The sequence below is a fragment of the Macadamia integrifolia genome, chromosome 6, assembly GCF_013358625.1.
Source record: "Macadamia integrifolia cultivar HAES 741 chromosome 6, SCU_Mint_v3, whole genome shotgun sequence".
Lineage (NCBI taxonomy): Eukaryota > Viridiplantae > Streptophyta > Magnoliopsida > Proteales > Proteaceae > Macadamia > Macadamia integrifolia.
In genome coordinates, this window is record NC_056562.1 from 38,428,757 (window position 1) to 38,450,612 (window position 21,856).

At 37.2% G+C, this 21,856-nt stretch overlaps 1 protein-coding gene and 2 non-coding genes across 4 annotated transcripts; all 3 read left to right on the forward strand.

Annotated features, from left to right (window-relative positions):
* The first annotated feature begins 200 nt into the window (after positions 1 to 200).
* On the forward strand, positions 201 to 274 carry TRNAV-AAC. The gene has a single exon. It is a non-coding gene; the product is annotated as a tRNA-Val (tRNA).
* Positions 275 to 6,308: 6,034 nt separating this feature from the next.
* Positions 6,309 to 6,382, forward strand: TRNAV-AAC. Its single transcript has one exon. It is a non-coding gene; the product is annotated as a tRNA-Val (tRNA).
* An 84-nt stretch (positions 6,383 to 6,466) lies between these two features.
* Positions 6,467 to 16,887, forward strand: LOC122081866 (bifunctional fucokinase/fucose pyrophosphorylase). Of its 2 annotated transcripts, XM_042649222.1 has the most exons (7): positions 6,467 to 7,065; positions 7,855 to 8,137; positions 9,299 to 9,663; positions 11,020 to 11,146; positions 12,492 to 13,502; positions 14,866 to 15,599; positions 16,350 to 16,887. In XM_042649222.1, the coding sequence occupies exons 1-7, from the start codon at positions 6,721 to 6,723 to the stop codon at positions 16,743 to 16,745; spliced, it is 3,261 nt and encodes a 1,086-aa protein (XP_042505156.1). In that variant the 5' UTR covers positions 6,467 to 6,720; the 3' UTR covers positions 16,746 to 16,887. The 2 variants fall into 2 exon arrangements, with proteins under 2 accessions (XP_042505156.1, XP_042505157.1); XM_042649223.1 differs by lacking the exon at positions 6,467 to 7,065 and having other exon boundaries at positions 8,017 to 8,145.
* The last annotated feature ends 4,969 nt before the right edge of the window (positions 16,888 to 21,856 follow it).

A 21,856-nucleotide genomic window follows, 5' to 3' on the forward strand; every position in this document is an offset into this window, starting at 1 on the left:
TATTAGTATTAAATGTATTAATATATTATAAATAATGATACCCAAATTCGGTTATGTTTTAGGTCATAGTCATCGGTTCCTATGCTAAAACCAGAAAGTAGCTAAGTTCCCACTCGATTCCATACTCTACATCCAGATTGTGAGGATATGGTCCGATCTATTTATAAGGAAGAGATTATAAAAAAAATTTATAAGTATGTGGTGTCGTGGTGTAGTTGGTTATCACGTCAGTCTAACACACTGAAGGTCTTCGGTTCAAGTCCGGGCGACGCCAAATTTTTTTTTTCTGTTTCTATTTCAATTTCTTCATTTTTGGTCCAAATTCTTGAGTGCCGACCGACAGAGGAGGGATCGCTCTCTGTCTCTCTCTCTCATTTGCCTGTTTCTATTTCAATTTCTTCATTTTTGGTCCAAATTCTTGAGTGCCGACCGACAGAGGAGGGATCGCTCTCTGTCTCTCTCTCTCATTTGCCTGTTTCTATTTCAATTTCTTCATTTTTGGTCCAAATTCTTGAGTGCCGACCGACAGAGGAGGGATCGCTCTCTGTCTCTCTCTCTCATTTGCCTAAGATCTCTCTCTAAACTAATAAGATGCAATAGCGGTTACTGTCTTTAGTGGCTAACAGTTTTTTGGGAAATCTTCTTCTTCGTAGATATAAGGTGATGGCGTGCAGGTACAAGAAAATGGTAATCTGAGATNTTGACAATTTTACGCCTACTTTGTAATGATCCACCGATATGATATTGGCTAAGAATCAGGATTAGTCAAAGGTCAATTCTAACCAATCCAATCCAATTCCTCAAATTATGGTTGGGAGGGAATTGGAGAAAAAGGGAGTTGGAGAGGATCCGGATCCATTTCACTTGTGAGCCTATACAGAACTTACCATTCCACTCTCAAGATTTTGTTTTGCACTTCCCAAAATAGAGATTTTGCTTTTGTTATGGCTAAAACTAATGGTTAAGACTAATACTACCCACCGACTATTGGCCTACCCCAAGAAGTGGGAATGATCAAACGATCCAGCCAAACCAACCATAGTTCCCCTAATCTAACACATTTAAGGCAGAAGCCAACCGGCCAGTGGCACCAAATAGACCTCAGGAGCCGAATGGCTAGGTCCCTGCCATGGGGGGCTCCACAAGTGAAGGGCTCGTCTAACTGCAAGGGATGATCAAACCGTTGGGTGCATGAAGGTGACCATGTCATCTACTCTTCATCGATCAGCCTGCCCAAGGCCTTGTTAGCATCATCAAAAAGGATCTCTCAAGAAGTAAAATTAATCAAGCTGGACCTGCATATCACAAGATGCGGAGCGAATCCAAGAAGGACATTCATTAAAATAACAAAACTTCCCTCTAAGGAAGGGAATCTCACCATATCCACTGGGATATAGCCAGTATGGGAATGCTTCCATATCAGAAACAATCTCCACAATCATTCTTCAGTTATAACACTTACCATAATTAGACTCCTACCTCCAATTGACAACTTCCAAACGAGGACTTTTAACGGGCAATCGCCATTTCCAATTATAAAAACCTAGGTAAACTCCTTTTCAGATGACCGATCTTTTTCCATTCTAACTAGAACTATCTGTTTACAAAGAAGTTTGACCTAGGCATCGAAAATTTCCCCGCCGGATCAGCTCGGTGCTCACTCTCTTGCGTTTATTTCTTTTTGCAAGACCCAAGAAAGGCTTAGGACAATTTCCAACGTCAACAATTTTGCTTTCAAATAAAAGTTTGCTTAGATTACACACACATAGCTATACCTGAGCTTTCAACAGCCATTAATTATGATTTGAGAGTTTATAGTAAAAACTCATTCTAAATAATGAGGTTTTCCATGGCGTGCAGGGTTGTTAAAGAAGAGAAAGATTCATTCTTGGTATTAGATTACGAACCATGGTTTTAGGTATTGGTATTAGATTCATTGTATTGTTAACGGTTAAGACTGATCCTGAGACCTGGTATTAAATAAAATACAAATATTTTTTTTGGTAATGATAGTGTGTATTTCAAATTACTCAAAATTGTTACTTATTCTACGATGGCATGTTGGAGAGGGGTCTGGACCTAAATTTTATTGATAATTGCCCAAAAAAATATCACTAATACGACAAGTCATAGTTATTCTCTGTGATCTAGTTAAATCATATGGAGCAACCCATTGGTTAGTAGAACTAGAACCTGCCCATATTGGGAAGCAATGAATTAATTTACCAATGTGGAAGAGTTAGAGAGAATGAACAAGTTGACCCCTTTGCTTCTCTTATTTAATATTTGGAAACCCTAGTGACTTGTTGCTGATGGTCAAGTAAGGCTTGAATTTTAGTGACATGTTAAGCTCGACTTTCCCTCGCTTAGTATAAGTTTGAGTCCAATCTAACCACTTTTAAAATCAAATTCAATCAAATATCTTTCTCACATAGATCGATGTGGTAATTTTGATAGAAAGAATATGAATTGGATTAGTCATATGTCAAATTTAGATTCAAATACAATCAAATATCTTTTTATGCATGTCATTGCATCCTTATGTGTTTATGCATATTTATACTCTTGAAATTTTCCAAACTCTATTTTTTCATTTGACAACTGTAACTTAACATGTTAGATGAGTATTTAGGAATTTACATATCCACAAAATTAAAGCTCCATATGATGGGTTGAAATCGTCTGCAATTCCGATCTCGTACAATTCCGTGCAATACCACCTTCAGGTGGTGACACGTGTAATAATACCAAAACAATGGTCCAGATCTAGTACAACTAATAAAACATTAAATCAGTGAAGAGGCATTTAAATCAGATCTGGACCATTGCATTGGTATCAATACACGTGTCACCCCCTGAAGGTGGTATTTCACGGAATTATACGAGATCGGAATTGCAGACGATTTTTTTCCCCATATGATAGGTAGGTAAGCATCTCAATTATAAATACTAAAAAGCTTTAGTGGAACACATGCAGAGGATTAGGGTCACCGTTTCAAAACTCAAAATCGGATAAATCGAATCAGAATCAACTGTTAACAATCTTGATGTAGACGTTTTGATCCAACCAATTCTAGGCTTTTTCTGACCGGATCAATGAGTTCTCAAGTTTGACTCCTGAAGGGCGGATTATAGGGAATCAAGTGGGGGTAAAGATGTAAATCATTCTGGAATTAGGTATTTAATTTGGTTTCAGTTTGGTTCCAAGGAGTTTTGATGTAATCCAAAACCGGACCAAGTCCCACGGTCCCACCTCAGCTCTAAGTCTCACTACTCATGCCTAATCAGTTTGGTTCTAGTACAATTCCGGTTCCTATTTAGTTCCTACATGGTTTGGATCCAATTCCTGCACTCAATTTATATTATATATCTACTATAATATAGTAGTTTAATAGAATTTAGAACTAAAATTAGTAAGATATATTATAAAATATTAGTATTAAATTTGTTTTTTCTTTTTTTCTTTTTTTGATAGGTAATTTGTATGTATTAAGGAAAAAGAAAAAATATATAAAAACATAGAGAAAGACAATCCCTACAATCTTCTTTAGACAGACCAAAAGAAATGAGGAGAGGTCCCTAAATCAAACAAGACAAATACTGTAGCATAATTTATAAAAGAAAATTTTAGCAATTGGGAAAAGATGCTATGGAGTTAAGTAGCCCAATCTCGGGAGCAAAGAAAGTATGTGGCACTTTTCATGCGGTGAATCTTCCACAAAATGCTTCTCACTACTGGATAGGTCAAGTTTCTAAAGACTCCAGTACCACCATCATCATTCGACTCTGACGCTTTTTCTAAAAAGTTCAAATGTGTGCCCTCTATATTATCAACTTGATGGGTCACCTCCACACTATGGTTCAACTCATCTTGATTAGTCACCTCCTCATTAATAGAATCTGCAATGTCCTCATCTCCATTGAAATAAGCCGAATATTTCTTGGGAATGATTTCTTCACATTGTTTTAATGAAAGAGGAGGAACAATGACAATTAGAGATATATAAGAAGGTTCCTTATCCACTATAGCTTGGTTTTTGAAATAGGCCGATTGAGCAACTTGCTTGGACAACTTAGCCTCAAACATGTCTTTATAATTAACTCCATTAATCAAAGAATCATGTCCCAAGCCTTTGTCCACATCAGCATCTCCAGGAATATCCTGTCGATCCTCTCCCTTATTATCCTCCTCATAAAGAGGGGAAGAATATAATTTCTCCCAATCAGCTCCCTTCAAAATAAATAAGGCGCATTCCACCTCACCATCCTCCAACTCCTCTTCAATAGATGGAATATTTTTCCCATCTTCCAAAGGCATTCCCTCCATCTCCTCAAAATTTAAATTTGAAAATAAATCAACAACTGGCCGATCTCCTTCCAAAATCATCTCCCTCATAATAGAATTGGCAGTAATATATTTGGAAGATATGTCCTTCTGCGCCTCATCATCAAGAATATTTGGTGGAATATTCTCTCAATCTTTCAAATGGAAACCGTCATCCTTATCACAATTCAAAATTAAATTCAAATTTGAAGAAGACAAGTTAAAACCAATTGGCCAATCTCCTTCATAATATATTTGAAAATAATTGAATTGGGAGCAATCTCATCATTAAAAAGATTTGATGAAATATTCTTTCCATTTTTCAAAAGGCCACCCTCCACCATATCACAATTCAAATTTGAATTCAAATTCGAAAGAAGTTAATCATCTTCTAGCTGACCTTCCTTCAATGAGTTATCCTTCATGACAGAATTGGAAAGAAGATCCTCATTGCTAGAGTTGACGATCCTTCAAATTAGGCCTCCTTAAAGCAAGTCATCGCCCCTTATTTCGTCAGTCACATCATCTAACACCAATAACTCATTGGATTTAGGAGTTGGAATTAAATTTGTCTCTTCATCCAAAATAAGAAATAAATTTCCATGCACAATTTCCTTCCTTATAGTAGGTAAAACATTGACCTTCTTTCCATTTGTTACTGAAGTGAAATTATGGGTGAAATCATTCTCCTTCAAATTTCTTCCTGTATTTAAATTTGAATTTGAAAATACCAATTGGACCTCCTCCATACGATCACCATCTGCTGCCAGCATAGGATCCACAATCTCAATTGATGCCATCGGATTTTTTTCGTTTTCTTCAATTCTGTCGCCATCCACCAGCACTTTTAGCTGACTCACTGGGTATTGTCCACCCTTTTGAACCCATTGCAGGTTGGCTCCCGAACTAACTTCCTTCACACATTGGGTAGAGTCATGATCAAATAGTCAACACTTACTACAAGATGTGGGTCTCCAATCATACACAACATCCTGAGAAAAGGAAATCCTTTTCTCATCATACATTGAAATAGACTTTGGCAATTCATCATCAGCATGAACTTCCACGTAAATTCTTGCATAAGACAATCGCTCCATGGTTCTAGTGCATTTATCATAAATAATAAGGACCCCCACCACACTTCCTGTGGCACTCAAAGCTTCAATAGTTCAATAATGCAAAGGAAGGTTTGGCAGGAAGATTCAGATTGAGATGAAATTCAACTGTACATTGTTTAAAGCAATGCTCAAATTCCAAGACCACAACAGCAATGGTTTTCTATTAATAAACCAAGGGCCACCTTCCCAAACTTTCAATCTATCGTCCTCCACATTAAAACGAAAAATAAACATACCAATCTCAAGCATAAACATATCAACGTGGTCAAATAATTTCCATTGTTTAAGGAAAATATCTTTAACAATCTGAAATGGTGGTCTTCTCCCCATGAAGTGCCCCACCAAGGCTTTTTCCCATCTCTTCACTTTAGCTTCAGTCATGGAAGAAGAACATCGAGCCACCATGCTCCCATCAACCTTTGGCGGTTTCACAAAACCAAGCTTCAGCCCATCTGCTCATTCCAAAGATTTAGCAGAGACTAGATTTGCCCATCTTTCTCCATCACCTTGTTGTTTCCCTTTATCCATCATCATCATCACCACCACCAGAATGGCTACCTTCCCCAACATAGAATTTTCTACCACCATCTCTCTCACCCAAAATTCCCCCAAGGGATTGGACAGCCAATCCCGTGGAAGATGAAGGGCCAATAGCCGAAGCTATTCGCCAAGTAGCCATGGCCGAACACTAATTCATATATTAGTATTAAATGTATTAATATATTATAAATAATGATACCCAAATTCGGTTATGTTATAGTCATAATCATCGGTCCCACTCGATTCCGTACTCTATATCGAGATTGTGTGGTCCGATCTATTTATAAGAAAGATATTATAAAAAAAATTTCAATTTATAAGTATGTGGTGTCGTGGTGTAGTTGGTTATCACGTCAGTCTAACACACTGAAGGTCTCCGGTTCAAGTCCGGGCGACGCCAAAATTTTTTTTTCTATTTCTTTATTTATTTTTGGTTAAAATTTTATTTTTTATTTTTTTCTATTTCTATTTCAATTTCTTCATTTTTGGTCCAAATTCTTGAGTGCCGACCGACAGAGGAGGGATCGCTCTCTGTCTCTCTCTCTCATTTGCCTAAGATCTCTCTCTAAACTAATAAGATGCAATAGCGGTTACTGTCTTTAGTGGCTAACAGTTTTTTGGGAAATCTTCTTCTTCGTAGATATAAGGTGATGGCGTGCAGGTACAAGAAAATGGTAATCTGAGATTCAGAGAAGGAGAGGAGAGGAGAAGGTGCGTCAGAGAGATTTGTAGGCTAAAATGGATGCCGCCGGAGAAAAGGGACGGATGAGGAAGAAGGATAAAAGGGATTTGGCGGGAATCCTACGGAAATCATGGTACCATTTAAGGTTATCTGTGAGGCACCCATCTAGGGTTCCAACTTGGGACGCCATCGTCCTCACTGCTGCAAGTCCCGAGCAAGCCGCTCTCTACGAATGGCAGCTCCGGCGAGCCAAGCGTATGGGTCGTATTGCTAGCTCTACTATCACTCTCGCTGTCCCTGATCCGGATGGCGCTCGCATTGGCTCCGGTGCTGCTACTCTCAATGCCATTGCTGCGCTTTCTGCTCATTTTCAGAAGCTTGGTCTTGGAATAGATCCACAGGTACTCCGATGCATTACTGATTTGCTGTTGTGTACTTCACTGGATATGTTTTGAGTCTTGAATCTCTTCGACCGTATTGTTTAGAACAAGGAGAGTGTATCTCTTTCTAGATTACAGTTGAATTATTTTTCTAAATTTCACCTTTCAATTACGCTTTTAAGTTTCACTTTTTTTTTTTGGTTGGCAGTCCTTTTGCATTGCTAGTCTTATAAGTTATCTGTACAAGGTAACTTATGCACACTTAATTGTCAAGGAAGGATCATTTAAATCTCTTATGTTTCCCTCTAAACTGTCACATCTTCATCAAATGATACAATATAGTGGACTCATATTCTATCTGAAGAAAGCTTTGGGTTGTTAGTCTTGGAGAACTTGATTATGACTGTGCTGGCAGGTTGAATTTAATACTGGATCATGAGGGCTAATTTCTCTTGATTTTACCTGAATCACACAATAAACGTCATGAAAATTGATGTAGTATCCTAGTTTTTCTACTGAAACTTACCAATCCAGGGTATTAAAGGTGGAATCATTATGTTTTCGATGTACAGAGTACTTTTATTATTTTAGTACGTAGTATCTAGTATTTCTTGCATGTACAAGAACAAAGAACATTTTGTACGTTTTATATGCATATCGTTAGAGGGCTTTAAATTTATTTCTTCCTCTGTTAACCATTCAAAATGTTCTAAGCTTTAGACACTAAGCCTTGAATTGGTTGTTTGGCATGTATGGTCATGCATAAACTCTTTCTGTTTCTGTATGTGATTGGTTTTGTATCATCTGCAGGTTGCAAATGCTAAGAATGGCAGTTCAGGTTCTTCAGCGCCGGAGGAAATGTCCAACCGAGAGATAACTCTCCTTGCAATGGCCTCCTCCATGGCCAAAAAGCACATACTCTTACTTCATGCTGGAGGTGACTCTAAAAGGGTTCCATGGGCTAATCCAATGGGAAAAGTTTTCCTACCACTTCCATATTTGGCAGAAGATGACCATGACGGGCCAGTTCCATTGCTTTTCGACCATATACTTGCAATTTCTTCATGTGCAAGACAAGCTTTTGAGAACAAAGGTTACCATGTCAGTGACTCTTATACTTTCAGTTAAAAGAAACTTCGTTCTAAATTTCTTCTGTATGTAAAACAATGATAAGAAAGGAAACATTATCATTATTGAAGTCTTTTATGTATGGAATGACCTCAGATGGATTTACAGCTGATCACTGCCCTATCTGCTTGATCACATGTAACTATGGATCAGTTTCAAAAACTTACTGTGGTATACCATTTGTTGTTAATTAATGTACTGTGGTGTGGATCAGGGAACTACTTATCACATGATTTTCTATTAACTATCAATCTGTGGATCTTCTATGTCATGTCCTTATTGTTAAAAACTAAGACTGCAGTTAAAAGGAAGCAAATTCTTGGTGTCTACTTGCATTAGCTTGAAATCTCTGCAGCGTAAATTTGGAGATTGGGGTTGTGGGGTGGGAGAGAGAACACTGTCACGTAATTAAAGATTGAGCTTGTTCGTGTAAAGAGTTTGTTATGGTATGCCAAGTAATAAAATAAATTGGGTTCTCTACTTGGTCAGTTGATCTCAAATCCTTTCTCTGGTTCTATTTGTAATATTTTTCTTATTTCCTTTATTTTATATAAAACGTTGCTTTGTATAAATGATTAAAGTACAGAATGACGCCTCAGAATAACTGGCACAGTGGCACCACATCATTTCACTGAGGTTGTAGGTCTCCATTCGATCTTTGTGGTACTAATCAATGTTATGGGAAAAAAGACTGTTTTCCTTTCTGGTTTTTTGTCTCGTTCGGTTTACTGCTCATGAATTGAGTACTTATTCATCATCTTTCATTTTGTTTCCTTCTGTTTCTGTTTATATTATTATGCTTCTCTTGTAATTGGCATCACATCTAGGTTTCTATGTACTTATTTGAATTTAAATGTCTGTAAGTATGTCCTTTTTCCAATGTCATTGAATAAAAGGAAAGGGTATCCACCCGCCCTGAACCTGAACCTTTAAGAAGGGAGTGTGTGGCAATTGCTGCTTGCCAGGAGATCTCTGAAAAATGCATTTAGTCTTATTTTAATGCTATGTTGATTGAGTAATTGATATATTACCTTGGGCCACTTTCCCTATTACAGTTTACTGTTGTCCATTTTCAAAGTTTTCATCTTCTTGACATTAAGAAAAAGGAACCTTTTTGTCCTTGTAGGTGGTATATTCATCATGACTGGAGATGTGCTTCCATGTTTCGATGCTTTTAATATGGTTCTTCCAGAAGATGCATCCTGCATTATCACTGTTCCTATCACCATAGACATCGCTTCCAACCATGGTGTTATTGTAGCAGCAAAAACTGGGATTCTGGAGAGAACTTATTCACTCTGTTTGGTTGAGAATCTCTTACAGAAACCCACTGTAAAGGAGATTGTTGAGAACCAGGCACTTCTGCCTGATGGTAGAACGTTGCTTGATACAGGAATAATAGCTGTTAGAGGTAAAGCATGGTTTGAGCTTCTTAAGCTTTCAAGTTCAAGTGAAGCAATGATTCTTGAGCTTCTGAAGAGCAGAACAGAGGCAAGTTACTGTCTTCAGTTGATGTGCTAGTTCGCAGATAGTAACACCTATTTGGTCCACTCTATGCCCATTCATTTTTGTTCACTAATGCTTTGTATATACAGCTGATGCTTTGATGGGTGCTGTCTGTCTTGCACTTGAAAGTAATAAAACTATAGTGCTTCATTGTAACTTGCATCAGTTGAATTCTGAGTAGATGCATGACCTGCTGTCTGAAATCTTATAATTTTTTTAACCACTAAATTAGGGCGTGGGGAAACTTAGTACTGCAACGGTACATATTTATTATGGATATTATGACTCCACATCTGACCGAATCTAGTTTTGTTGGAAAAAAAGAATGCCACTGAGCATCCCTTTGTTCTTTCTATTCATGTAATGTTTTCTTAAACTAAACCAAAGGACCTTTTCAAAACCTAAACCAAAGAAAAAGTAGGTAGATGTCCTTAATCGGAAAAGGTGAAACAGGTCCTGGAGTGTTACATGCACGACTTTGGGTGGGATTAGTTTTATTGAAAAATAGGGATTATGAATAAGTTATTTAGGAATTATCCTTTACTAGTGCAGTGGTGTAGGGGATTAGTAGTTATTATCCGTTATTGTACCTTCTTAGTTGTGGGATACGTAGGCATGTTGGAGAAGTTGTTGTAAAATCTATTTATTGGGAGAGAATGAAGGAGAAAAGAGAAGAAAAATATGATTTGAAGTTCTTATGTTTTCTCCACAAGAGAAGAGGCACGGCACCTCCAAATCGCCGGGACGTCATGGCTTCGTCGATAAGGCCAAGTTATTCTATTTATTTGCCTTTATTATCTCTTAATTATCTCCTTTTTATTTATTCAGTTTTATCTTCCCCTATTTTATCTCTCTGCCTTCCCTGTACGTCATGGAGCATCCCAGTGTTTGACACTGTTAGATGGATTTTATATGCTTATGATCATCATTCTGTGGTTTTTGGTTTTTTACTTTCGTCTTTGTTCATTTTTTCTTTTCAGTAATTCTTCTTCTACATATATTTTAGTTTCTCTGGTCTCAGCTGGTGGCTTGTGATTGCACTTTAGTTCCAACTCAGATGTCTGTTAGAGAAAACATTGCGAGTATTTGGAGATGCTCCTTATGGTTAAAAGCACAAATGAATTTAACTTTTATTGCTCTACAACAAACCACAGGACGATACTTTTTGACAGTAGAGTAAAACCTCCTGCTTCCTAAAACATATTATTATTTGTTGTATTCCACACACTGATATGCCTACCTTGTCTCAATGGTGAAGTTTGAGTCAAACTTTTTTTTATTTTTTATAGAGAGTCAAACAGATTTTCATTTATGTATTAACTTCTTTTGAAAAATATGCAGATGAGCTTATATGAAGAGTTAGTGGCAGCTTGGGTACCTGCAAAACATGAGTGGCTGAAGCATCGTTCTTTGGGAAAAGAACTACTTAGTGGATTGGGAAATCAAACAATGTTCAGCTATTGTGCCTGTATGTTATACTCATCTAAAGTATCAGAATGATACTGTTGTTATAGTACTTCCACAAGACTGCTAGAATGATTGTGATTGTGTCATATTCCTTATTTAATTAATCTTGAACTTTCTCTGTCACTGTTTCAATTTTCTTGATTTGAGATGGTGCTTTTGGATTTGAACCTGAAGTCACTATTCAGTATTTAACATTTTATATTATTTTATTATTTTCCATTTTCATTTGTAGCTCTGATGTTGACACATCTCATGAGAAGACACCCTAGAAAATGTGAGGATGCTGGTACTGCTAAGAAACCTGGCAAGGCTGATATATATCCTGACTGTAAATTCAAAATTTTAAGTTACATAATCTTATTCTGTAATTCAATGGTGAAATTATCTCCAAATGAGGAGACAATAATGCTTGATGGACAAGATTCTAAGGGTAAAAAAAGAAAAAAAGAAAAACTTCATGAAACTGATATAAGATCTTGTAAAATGCATTTAGAGGGAATGGAAGATTATCATTTTGTATGGTGACAATTTAGAATAGTGAAAGAATTTAGAGGGAATTGAAGATTAGTGTTTTGTATGTTGATGATTTGGAATTGCAAAAGAGTCGTGGAAAATTAGAGAAGAAAAATATGATAAAAGAATTGGGAATAGCTTTCAAAGCAGTAGAAAAATATTTTTATAGTAAATGGGATACACATATAGAATTTTGGAGTTATAACTAAACCATGTGATGGGATTGTTAATTTTGGAAGTTTAAGTCACTAGGAAGTTTTAGTTTAGTTTCTATTTCACAATTTCTTAATTGTGAAAGACTCATTAGAGTTGATAAATTTGTAGTTTGGAATCATAATAGTAAGTTGGGTCTTAGGATCAAGAATTAGAAAGTATTATTGTTTTCGGAGAGTAAAAATAAAGTAGGAGCTTCTCATTCTCCTCCCCTCCCCCCCCCCCCCCCCCCCCCCCATGCCCGCTTAAATCACTGTAATGGGCTACATGTGATTGGGAATTAGGAAGTGCAGAGTTTCCTTTTTTCGAAGCTTTTTTTGGTGATTAACAAAAAAACTTTATTGCAAAACAAACAACTATGATAACAAGGGGAACAAAGCCCAAAGAAACCCTCAGGAGGGGCTACTACTCAAGTGGGACTAAACCCACAGTCGTTATTATCAAATCGTTTGTAGTACGTTGGGTTTTAGAACTATTTGTTGAAATAAAATATTTATATTTGTAGGAATTCTTGAGTTCATATTGAATGGATTATATTTACATTTATCTGTTTAAGTTAATTCTTTTGTTGTCCATGCTTCTTAAAAGTTCTACTCAAATTCTCTTTTCTTTATGATCAGATGACCTGTCATTCCTACATTTTGGAACCTCCAGTGAAGTTCTGGATCACCTAGGATCTGGTTCAGGGCTTGTAGGTCGGAGGCACTTGTGTTCTATTCCAGCGACTACTGAATCTGATATTGCAGCATCTGCTATTATACTGTCAAGTAAAATTTCACCTGGGGTTTCAGTTGGGGAGGAATCTCTGATTTATGATTCATCACTCTCTGGTGGAATACAGATAGGCTCCCACTGTATAATTGTTGGAGTTAATATCCCTCGAGGCATAAAGGATTTGTCTATGGGTGATTTATTTCGGTTCATGCTGCCAGATCGCCACTGTCTTTGGGAGGTTCCCTTAGTCGGACGTACTGAAAAGGTTATTGTCTATTGTGGCCTTCATGATAACCCAAAGGTTTCACTTTCTAATGGGACTTTTTGTGGAATTCCTTGGAAGAATGTCTTACAAGACTTGGCAATTCAAGAAAGCGATGTTTGGAACTCATCAGGTATGCAGGAGAAGTGTTTGTGGAATGCAAAGATATTCCCCATCCTTCCCTATTTTGAGATGCTTAGTTTGGGGACGTGGTTAATGGGTTTGAGCAATCAGGAAAACAAATCTATGCTGCCATTATGGAGAAGTTCACACCGTATCAGTTTGGAGGAGTTGCATAGATCAATAGATTTTCCACATCTTTGCTTAGGCTCCAGTAATCATCAAGCAGATCTTGCAGCTGGAATTGCCAAAGCTTGCATTAATTATGGTTTGCTTGGGCGCAACTTGTTTCAGTTGTGTGAAGAAATTTTGCAGAATGAAGTATCAGGGGTCAAAATTTGTAATGAATTTTTGGCCCTCTGTTCAAGTACCCAGGCTCAAAATACAAGGAGTCTTCCCAAAAGCAGGGCATACCAGGTGCAGGTTGATCTTCTTCGGGCATGTGGAGAAGAAATGAGAGCTTGCTCATTGGAGCGGGATGTTTGGGGTTCAGTTGCTAACGAAACTGCATTAGCGGTGAAGTATGGGTATGCAGGTAATAGCAATGAGTTTTTATGTCTTGAAGGAAGGTGAAAAAGGAATTTCCTCTATCTTCCTTGATTCAAGGTGCTATATGCTGACTGATAGCATGGAAATGGTATTTGCATTGCCTTGTTTTGACTGATATCCTGTGACATTATGGGTCATGTGGCATTTAAGGAGTGGCTGGTTTGCCCACCAAAGAACAGGCTCATTGCAACTTATTATGAAAAAGGGATATGGTTCATTGGGCTTTCTTGACATCATGTCATTGCTGTATGTCTGCAAGGAAAGAAAGTTATCCTTTGGTGGGTAAGCTGGTCTTGGCAGCTACCTCTCTCTTGCAGTGAGTCCATCTATGAATTGAGACATATTACCTGTTAGTTTCTGGACACAGAGATAGGATTAGTTGTAAATGGAGGTCAAGAGGCAGAGTTGCCTCAGTGCATGTCAGTTCCAATCAGCAATTCATTTTGGCAACTTGTGTGACTGACGAGGTTAAAAAAGGTTGCACCTCAGTTCATGTGAATCAAGGCATTCGCTAGTCCTTGAGCTTCTCTAACGCTATGTTCGGATGCCAATAAAAGAAAAAAAGAAAACATAAAATAATATGCGGAGAGAGATAAACGCATAAATCAATCATTGAGTCATCATGATTTTTGTATTATTATGTTATTTTTTTCTTTTCTTTCCTTGGTATCCAAACATAGCAACACTCTTGTAGTTGTGCCTCAAAATAACATAATTGGACTACTGAGCTACCTGACCTGATCAATTCAGTGGCTTTTTTGACCATCCAAAGCAATGGAATAAAATCTGACTAACTTCTGTTACATGACATCACTTGAATATGATCCTTGGACAGGGTTGGATTCTGCAATCCAATGGTTTATGGTGTCACTTCTGGATTGTATTCTGTTTTCTTATAAATCTTAAACATATATTGCAATATTCACTGTCATAAAATTCATATATAAGTAGATGATTCACAAGATATCATCATATTATTCTACCTGTATGTGGGCAGTTGAAGGAAGTAAAAACGAGGTAGTGCATAACCATTTCCAAATGAGGCAACGGATTGAAAAGAAAATTGAATTGATCTGGTGGTTGGATTACCGAGATACTAGAAGCAAAAAATAGAACAAATGAAATCCAAGAACCATTGTTTTAGAAGACATTTTTTCCCGACATTGGCAGGTTGGGATAAATTGCTACTAATTCGTTACATCTTTCTGTTCTATCCACTCTATTTCTGTACATGCCTTGAACCTTACCATTCCCCTGGCGGTTAATATGTTGTTGAAATTCATCGCCATTTTTGTATGTCCTGAATTTTTAGCATATTCCTGATTCACAGACTCTTGTCCTTTCCTCAGACCATCTCTTGGAGTCTTCTGATGGTGAATCTCTTTTGGAAAATGGAAAGAATAGCCTTGAAGAATTTGTTGACCATTCATTTTACCTGAGAAGAGCAAGGGTAGAGTTCCCGGTTCGTGTGGACTTCGTTGGTGGTTGGAGTGACACACCGCCATGGAGCTTGGAGCGTTCTGGCTGTGTTTTGAATATGGCAATAAGCTTGGAAGGTTCTCTTCCAGTTGGAACAACGGTAGAGACAACAATGACAAGTGGAGTACTGATTTGTGATGACACTGAGAACCAGCTATATATCGATGATCCTACCTCAATTAGTACTCCATTTCATAATGATGATCCGTTTCGACTTGTTAAAGCCGCACTACTTGTGACTGGTGCTATTCATGACAAGAGCTTTTCATCAATGGGCTTAGAGATCAGAACATGGTCCAAGGCTCCACGTGGTAGTGGCCTGGGAACTTCCAGCATCTTAGCAGCAGCTGTTGTGAAAGGACTTCTGCAAATAATGGGTGGAGATGACAGTAATGAAAATGTTGCTCGACTTGTTTTGGTTGTGGAGCAGATCATGGGTACAGGAGGAGGCTGGCAGGACCAAATTGGAGGTTTATACTCAGGTATTAAATTTACTTCAAGTTTTCCAGGAGTACCATTACGCCTTCAAGTGTTCCCCCTAGTGGCTTCATCTCAGTTAGTGTCGGAATTGGAGCAACGATTACTCGTGGTTTTTACTGGCCAAGTAAGTCTTCTTGCTCCTGATGTTTTCCTGTTCACTTTCTGTTTCCAAATTCCAACTCTCAGTGAAATACCAAGACTTCAGTTGACATATGTTTCACTTGATAATGCTGCTCAGATAAGCATCCACATGTGCAGCTGCTGATCATATCATTTTTCTTCTCCTTTTAGCAACAGAAGTAGCAGAATTAGGCATATAAGAAAAGGGCATACCCAGTGCATGAGGCTCCCGCTACTGCAGGGTGTGGGGAGGGTCATATGTACATAGCCTTACCCCCTACTTTTTGTGGAGAGGCTGTTTACTTGTTCGAACCCACGATCATCAGGTTGCAATTGAGCAACCTTGCCGTAGCAGAATTAGGTATGTATTAATGTTAGATGGGGAAGTGAGGAAGTTATATTTAAAATGGAAATATTGGAGAAGGGAGTTAAATTTAGAAAGGAAACATTGGAGAAAGAGGTAGAGATTCTAGCTTCTTAAGTTGGTAATCTCTGGTAAGCTTGGATTAAAACCCGTCCACCCTGCCATCACTCCTCCTTATTTGTGCATTGAACGGCCTCTATTGCAAGTGACTCCTAATCCCGTCTAAGGTTTGTCCACTCATGACCACGACAGCATTATCTCAGCTATACTTATTTATGTTGTTTCTTTCTCATCCGACGATCAGCTCCATAAAGAAGTTTCACTGAACCAAAAATTCTCTCATAATATTTCTGCTTTTGCCTAAACCACATATTTGCAACCACAATGCAGGTCCGGCTTGCAAGGCAAGTCCTGCAGAAGGTGGTAATTCGATATCTCCGACGTGATAACCTACTCATATCGAGTATAAAACGGCTCACAGAACTGGCAAAGATTGGCCGGGAAGCTTTGATGAATGGTGACTTGGATGAGCTGGGGGATATAATGTTAGAGGCTTGGAGGCTGCATCAAGAGTTGGACCCTTTTTGCAGTAATGAAGCTGTAGATAGGCTCTTTGCAGTGGCTGATCGCTTTTGCTGTGGCTACAAGCTTGTGGGTGCTGGTGGTGGGGGATTTGCTTTGTTACTTGCAAAAGACATTGGCAGCGCCAAAGAACTGAGGCAAGTGCTTGAAGAAGCTTCAGATCTGGACGTGAAAGTCTACAATTGGAACATATTTCTGGGATAGTTCGTTGGTTGCTATTATTTAATCTAGCCTCATTTATGTGTTCTTTATTTGTTATTCCTATTGATTGTCTCTATCTGTATTTTAATGTCACATAAATAAACTTAAGGTAAATATGAATAGATGGAAAATTTCTTCCTCTTAATATGTCTGACCATGCTTTATTTTGAGTATAATTATTTGACTTTTCCAGTTGGGAAATTTTTTTTTTGGGTGGAGGGTTCCTTCCGCCGCCTGTATATACACTGAAATAGGGGGTGTATAAGACATTTTACAATGGGTTGTTACAGTAATCATTTTTTGGGCGGGGTTAATTTATACTCATCTGAGTCTTAAGAGTGGGTGCTACATGCAGTTTCAAATTTCATCCGATGGTGTGCATATCTTTTACCAATTATTTAAAGATCAACTCTTTACAGGTCTATAAACTACAACTAGAGCCAACGGTCTAATTCTCCTCTACTCCTGAGTCCTGAACAGTGCTGGAGATGGGTTCGGCCCGGTCTAGTCTGGTATCTCTTTTCTGGGAGGAAAACCATGATGGACCTTATTTATTGCCGTATAAAAGAGATGGGCTTACAATTTGGGCTGGTTTAGGAATCTACTAAGCAGAATCGGCAATGGGATCAGCCTCAGCCGAGAATCAGTCTGAAACCTAGAAATCCAGTGCAAATCGATCAATTTGAATTGGCTGGAATCAGAATTGAATTCAACTGATATTGATCTGATTGAATTAAAATCGATGGTAAGGTTGATTGCTCCATTGCAACCTAATAGTCGTAAGTTCGAATAAAAAAATAGCTTTAAAAAAAATGTAAAGCAGTTTAAGACTCTATATAATATGATTCTCCCTATGGGAGCCTCAATTTTCAATTAAAATCAACAATTCAATTTTGATTCCTCTATCCCAATATTCACAACATCAATACTTGGCATCATGATGATGATTCCAATCCACAAAGGAATTGACGTGGCAGAGTAAGGTAGAGCCACATCTGATCCATTTTTTATTTTTCTGATAGAAAGAGAAATTAACAAAAAGACTTTGGGTAGGATACACCCGCAAGGTCAGCTAAAAAAAGAGAAGAAATACATGAGGGGGGATGAAGATCCCAAAATAGATCAGATTGAGAGGCAACTCCATTTGAGGCAAGAAGATTTGCAACAAAATTGCCTTCACGGAGAGTGTGCTGGTAACTGATTTGTGGAATAGAAGAGTTAAGCATCCAGCAGTCGAAAATGATGTTATGAATGCATCAAGGAATGTTGGTGCATGATCTATTAACGATGTTCCCTATCATGAGATTATCACTCTCGATCGCCACATTAATTAAACCTCTGGCAAGAACAATAGAGACAACTTTTCCAACTGCGAGTGCTTCAGCCACACAAGCGAATGTCTGACCCACGCCGAAAGAAAAGCAATGCAAGGAGCCGTTAGAATCTCTGATGATGCCGCCTATACCAGACATACCTGGATGATCAAAGGTAGACACATCCACATTGAATTTCAATTTGCTCGGTGACGGATGACACCAGGATATGAGTTGAGATCTTTGATTATGAGCTGAGTCTGGCAAATCCTTTCTTTCCCCTCAAATTTTATGAAAGAGGGTTCACAAGAGGTATTGGGGGCAGCTATGGAACAGTCTCATATTTAAGAGGGTAATAAGGTCATTTTGTTGAAGTGTTGTACCACTCTCTCTTTCTTTCTCACTGGAAATGACCTTGTCGTCTTCCACCTCTGCATGAAATCGTTTCGTTTTTAACTTGGGCCGTGACAGGTTTCTTTTATAAGGGCATAACGACACGTGTTGACAACTGAGTGGTAAAGCTCACCCTTCCCCCAAAACCCCCCAAAAAGAATATTTTGGGACTCTGGTTTTCTCACACTTCTCTACGCATCCCTTCTCTACAGTCCTCAGACTCTACACTCTGCACTATACTCAACAATTCCCAAAGGTGGGACCGTTGGGAGGGAGCAGACATTCTCTGAAAACCATCAGTAGAAATGAATGGTATCCTACACTGCATTCTCGTTCCAACTTGTCGGATAAAGTAAACCTTGGTGGGTCCCACTAAACCTGCAGAGAATGAATCTGTCTTTTTTACTACTCATTCTCTATCCTTCGAACGGTTTCAACTGTCCAATAAAAAAAGTCCTCTCCAGTCTCCATCGTTTCTAACCAAACAATAAAAAAAAAAAAAAAACCTGTATATGCAAGAGGGAGTGTACAGAAATCAGTCCTTCCTCGGGTTTCGGGATTGGATAAGCCGGGTCGGCTGATCTCGATCGAAATCAATTGAGGTGGATCGAATTAGAATAGACCAAGATCGATCCTGATTCTGATTGATTCGGTTTGTTTGATCCTTGCACACAAAATAATTTAAAATGATTAACGTACTGAAATCAGTCCTTCCATGGGTTTCGGGGTTGGATAAGCCGGGTCGGCCGATCTCAATCAAAATCAACTGAGTTGGATTGAATTAGAATAGGCCAAGATCGATCTTGATTCTGATTGATTCGGTTTGTTTGATCCTTGCACGCAAAAAAATTTTAAATGATTTCAGAAAGAGGGTTGGGCATACAGTTAATTTTCTTAGGACTAGTGGCTCAATCAATGGGAACTATGATAAGAGGGGTATTGGGATCATTTCCAAAGGAGAGGGAGACACACACACACCCTAGGCTGGGTTCTCTATCAGCATGTCCAACCTTTTCCCTTGATCTTATTAAAACATCGATTCTAATTAAGGGCTGATCTAGATTGATGATCTTGGTCATTTTCCAATATGATCTGCATCTCAATTCTGTGTTTTTAAAATTATATTTCTACAATACCACAGTCTAATGTGAATTTTATTAATCCTTACTGATGTGTGTTTGTTAAGACCAAGTTATAGGTTGTGTTTGGTAGCTAAGAAAAGAAAAAAAAAAGTACACTTTTTGAATTTTTTTCCTCAAGTTAAGGATTTTTCTTTGCAGTTGGTATGTCTTCACCTAAGAGAAGATTCCTATTTTCAAATTCAAAATTCCTCTTGGAAATTGTAAAATTTTCTTTTATTCTCTTAAAAATTTTCTTACAAAAAACACAAGAAAACATGAGAAAATATGAAAACATAATAAGACAAAAATGAATGATTACACAATGATTTCCTATGTGTTTATCTCTCTTTTAAAATTCAAAATTTTTAAAATTTTTTTTTCTTTTCTTCTCTTGGTAACCAAACATACATACTCTTTTTTTTTTTCACACCATTTCTTCTTTTTTATTTTTTTTTTATTTTTTTTTTTAGATTTTTTTTTCTTTTCTTTTCTTTCTCCTGGCTACCAAACACGACCATAGTGATTTCTACATTGCAGGATTTTAGGTACTATCATGTTAACCCTTTGTGGGACAAAAGGAATAATCCCTTGACCAAGGGGTTTGGAAGGTCTTCAATAAATATTAAGAATAATATAACGTATTATTGACTTCATACCATAATAACTAGGACATTAATGACTATAGATGAATGTATTTTTCCTTGACCTATAGTACATAAAGAAAAAGCATAAGTGGGACCCTCCCTTGTGTATCATAAAAAGAGCTGAGCTAAGAAGGCGTGATTGTAAGGACAGGGTGACTTACATATTAAGACAAGTCCCTTTAGATGACGTGTGTACCTACTTGAGACTGACCACTAATGAGAGTAGAATGTACCCACCAACAAAACAATTCACAAGTGGGACCCTTATGTTTCATATAAACTGAAAAAGATTAATTGTACCCTTAAATTATTTTCTCTCAGAGGACATGAAAATAAAATTAAAAATAACAAAATTTAGAAAAAAATTATCCCTAATATGCAGATTCTTATATGCATCCTCTTACATCCTCGTAGAATCTATATTCTCTCTCCCCTTTAATACTTCTCCCATGAATCTTAATGGTTCAAAAAATCTTTTCTTAAATAAACAAATTCTTGGGTTTAAGAATCAAAACACAAAAAAAATCATATTTTCTTCAAAGATTAACAAAATGTTTATATAGTATTAAGGAAAAAGAAAAGAATAAACTGAAATGATAAACAGCTTGGCCATGCGGAATAATATTTGTGGACCAGAGAATTTTTTTTTTTTTTTTTTGCCAGTACAAAGACCAGAGATTCAGGACAAGAAAAAGGTGGCATGCATGGTTTCATGGCTAGAAAGTTAAGAGCTTAGGGACCAGACTTCATAGTGGTCTCCTTCCTTCTCAAATAAAGTGTACTGTTATGTTCTTTCCTTGGTTCTCTCTCTCTCTCTCTCTCTCCCCTGAGATATATATGTAATCTTCATTAAGTCCCACTGGTTCAGTTTTATTCGATTTATTTACTTGATTCATTTGATTTGTATATAATCTTAATAATTTAGTTTAAATGAAAATAATTTGTTGCGACAAATAAAATTGGGAATAAAATTACAACCTTATGAAGATACAATTCCACAAAGTTAAATTTGGTTTCTTTCAACCATATTTACTTCATGTTCAATTTAATTTTATTTACATCCAATTTGGTTTATATAGGTCACTTTATTTGATTTTGTTTAAACTGATATTTTTGATGTATAAAATAAATAAATAAATTTCACATTTTAAAATAAAAATCGAACCAAAAATTTCAATTCAATTTCGTTTTTATATGGCTGATTTTGGTTTCAGTTCTAAATCCATTTTTACTTGACACCATTGAGTTGAGGGTAAAAGGATTAGTGTGACGGTCCTTATCTATTTACCCATGCATAATTATATTTAATAATAATATATATTATATCATACATAATAATATATGTATAATACTCAAAAGGGTAATTATTCATATCACGATAAAAAGAATCTTTTGTTCCTTGGGAGAGTACACAATAATACTTAGAACCCGTTTGGTATCGTTTCTGTTCCAGAAACGCCGTTTCGTGTCAAAAACGAAAATTTAAGTTTCTATGTCAAAATGCAGTTTTTAAAAGAAAAAATGGTGTTTCAAAATTTCAGATTTTTATTGGGAACGATATATATCTTTTTTTTTTTGTAAAATGGAATGAAACTGGGAAGAGGAAATGGAGTTCCGTCCAATTTCGTTTTTTTCAGTTTTTT

Coding starts and splice junctions, on each gene's coding strand:
- LOC122081866 (XM_042649222.1), top strand. CDS start 6,721: ATGGATGCCGCCGGAGAAAAGGGACGGATGAGGAAGAAGGATAAAAGG. Junction 7,066..7,854: donor GTCTTGGAATAGATCCACAG/GTACTCCGATGC, acceptor TATCATCTGCAG/GTTGCAAATGCTAAGAATGG. Junction 13,503..14,865: donor GGTGAAGTATGGGTATGCAG/GTAATAGCAATG, acceptor TCCTTTCCTCAG/ACCATCTCTTGGAGTCTTCT.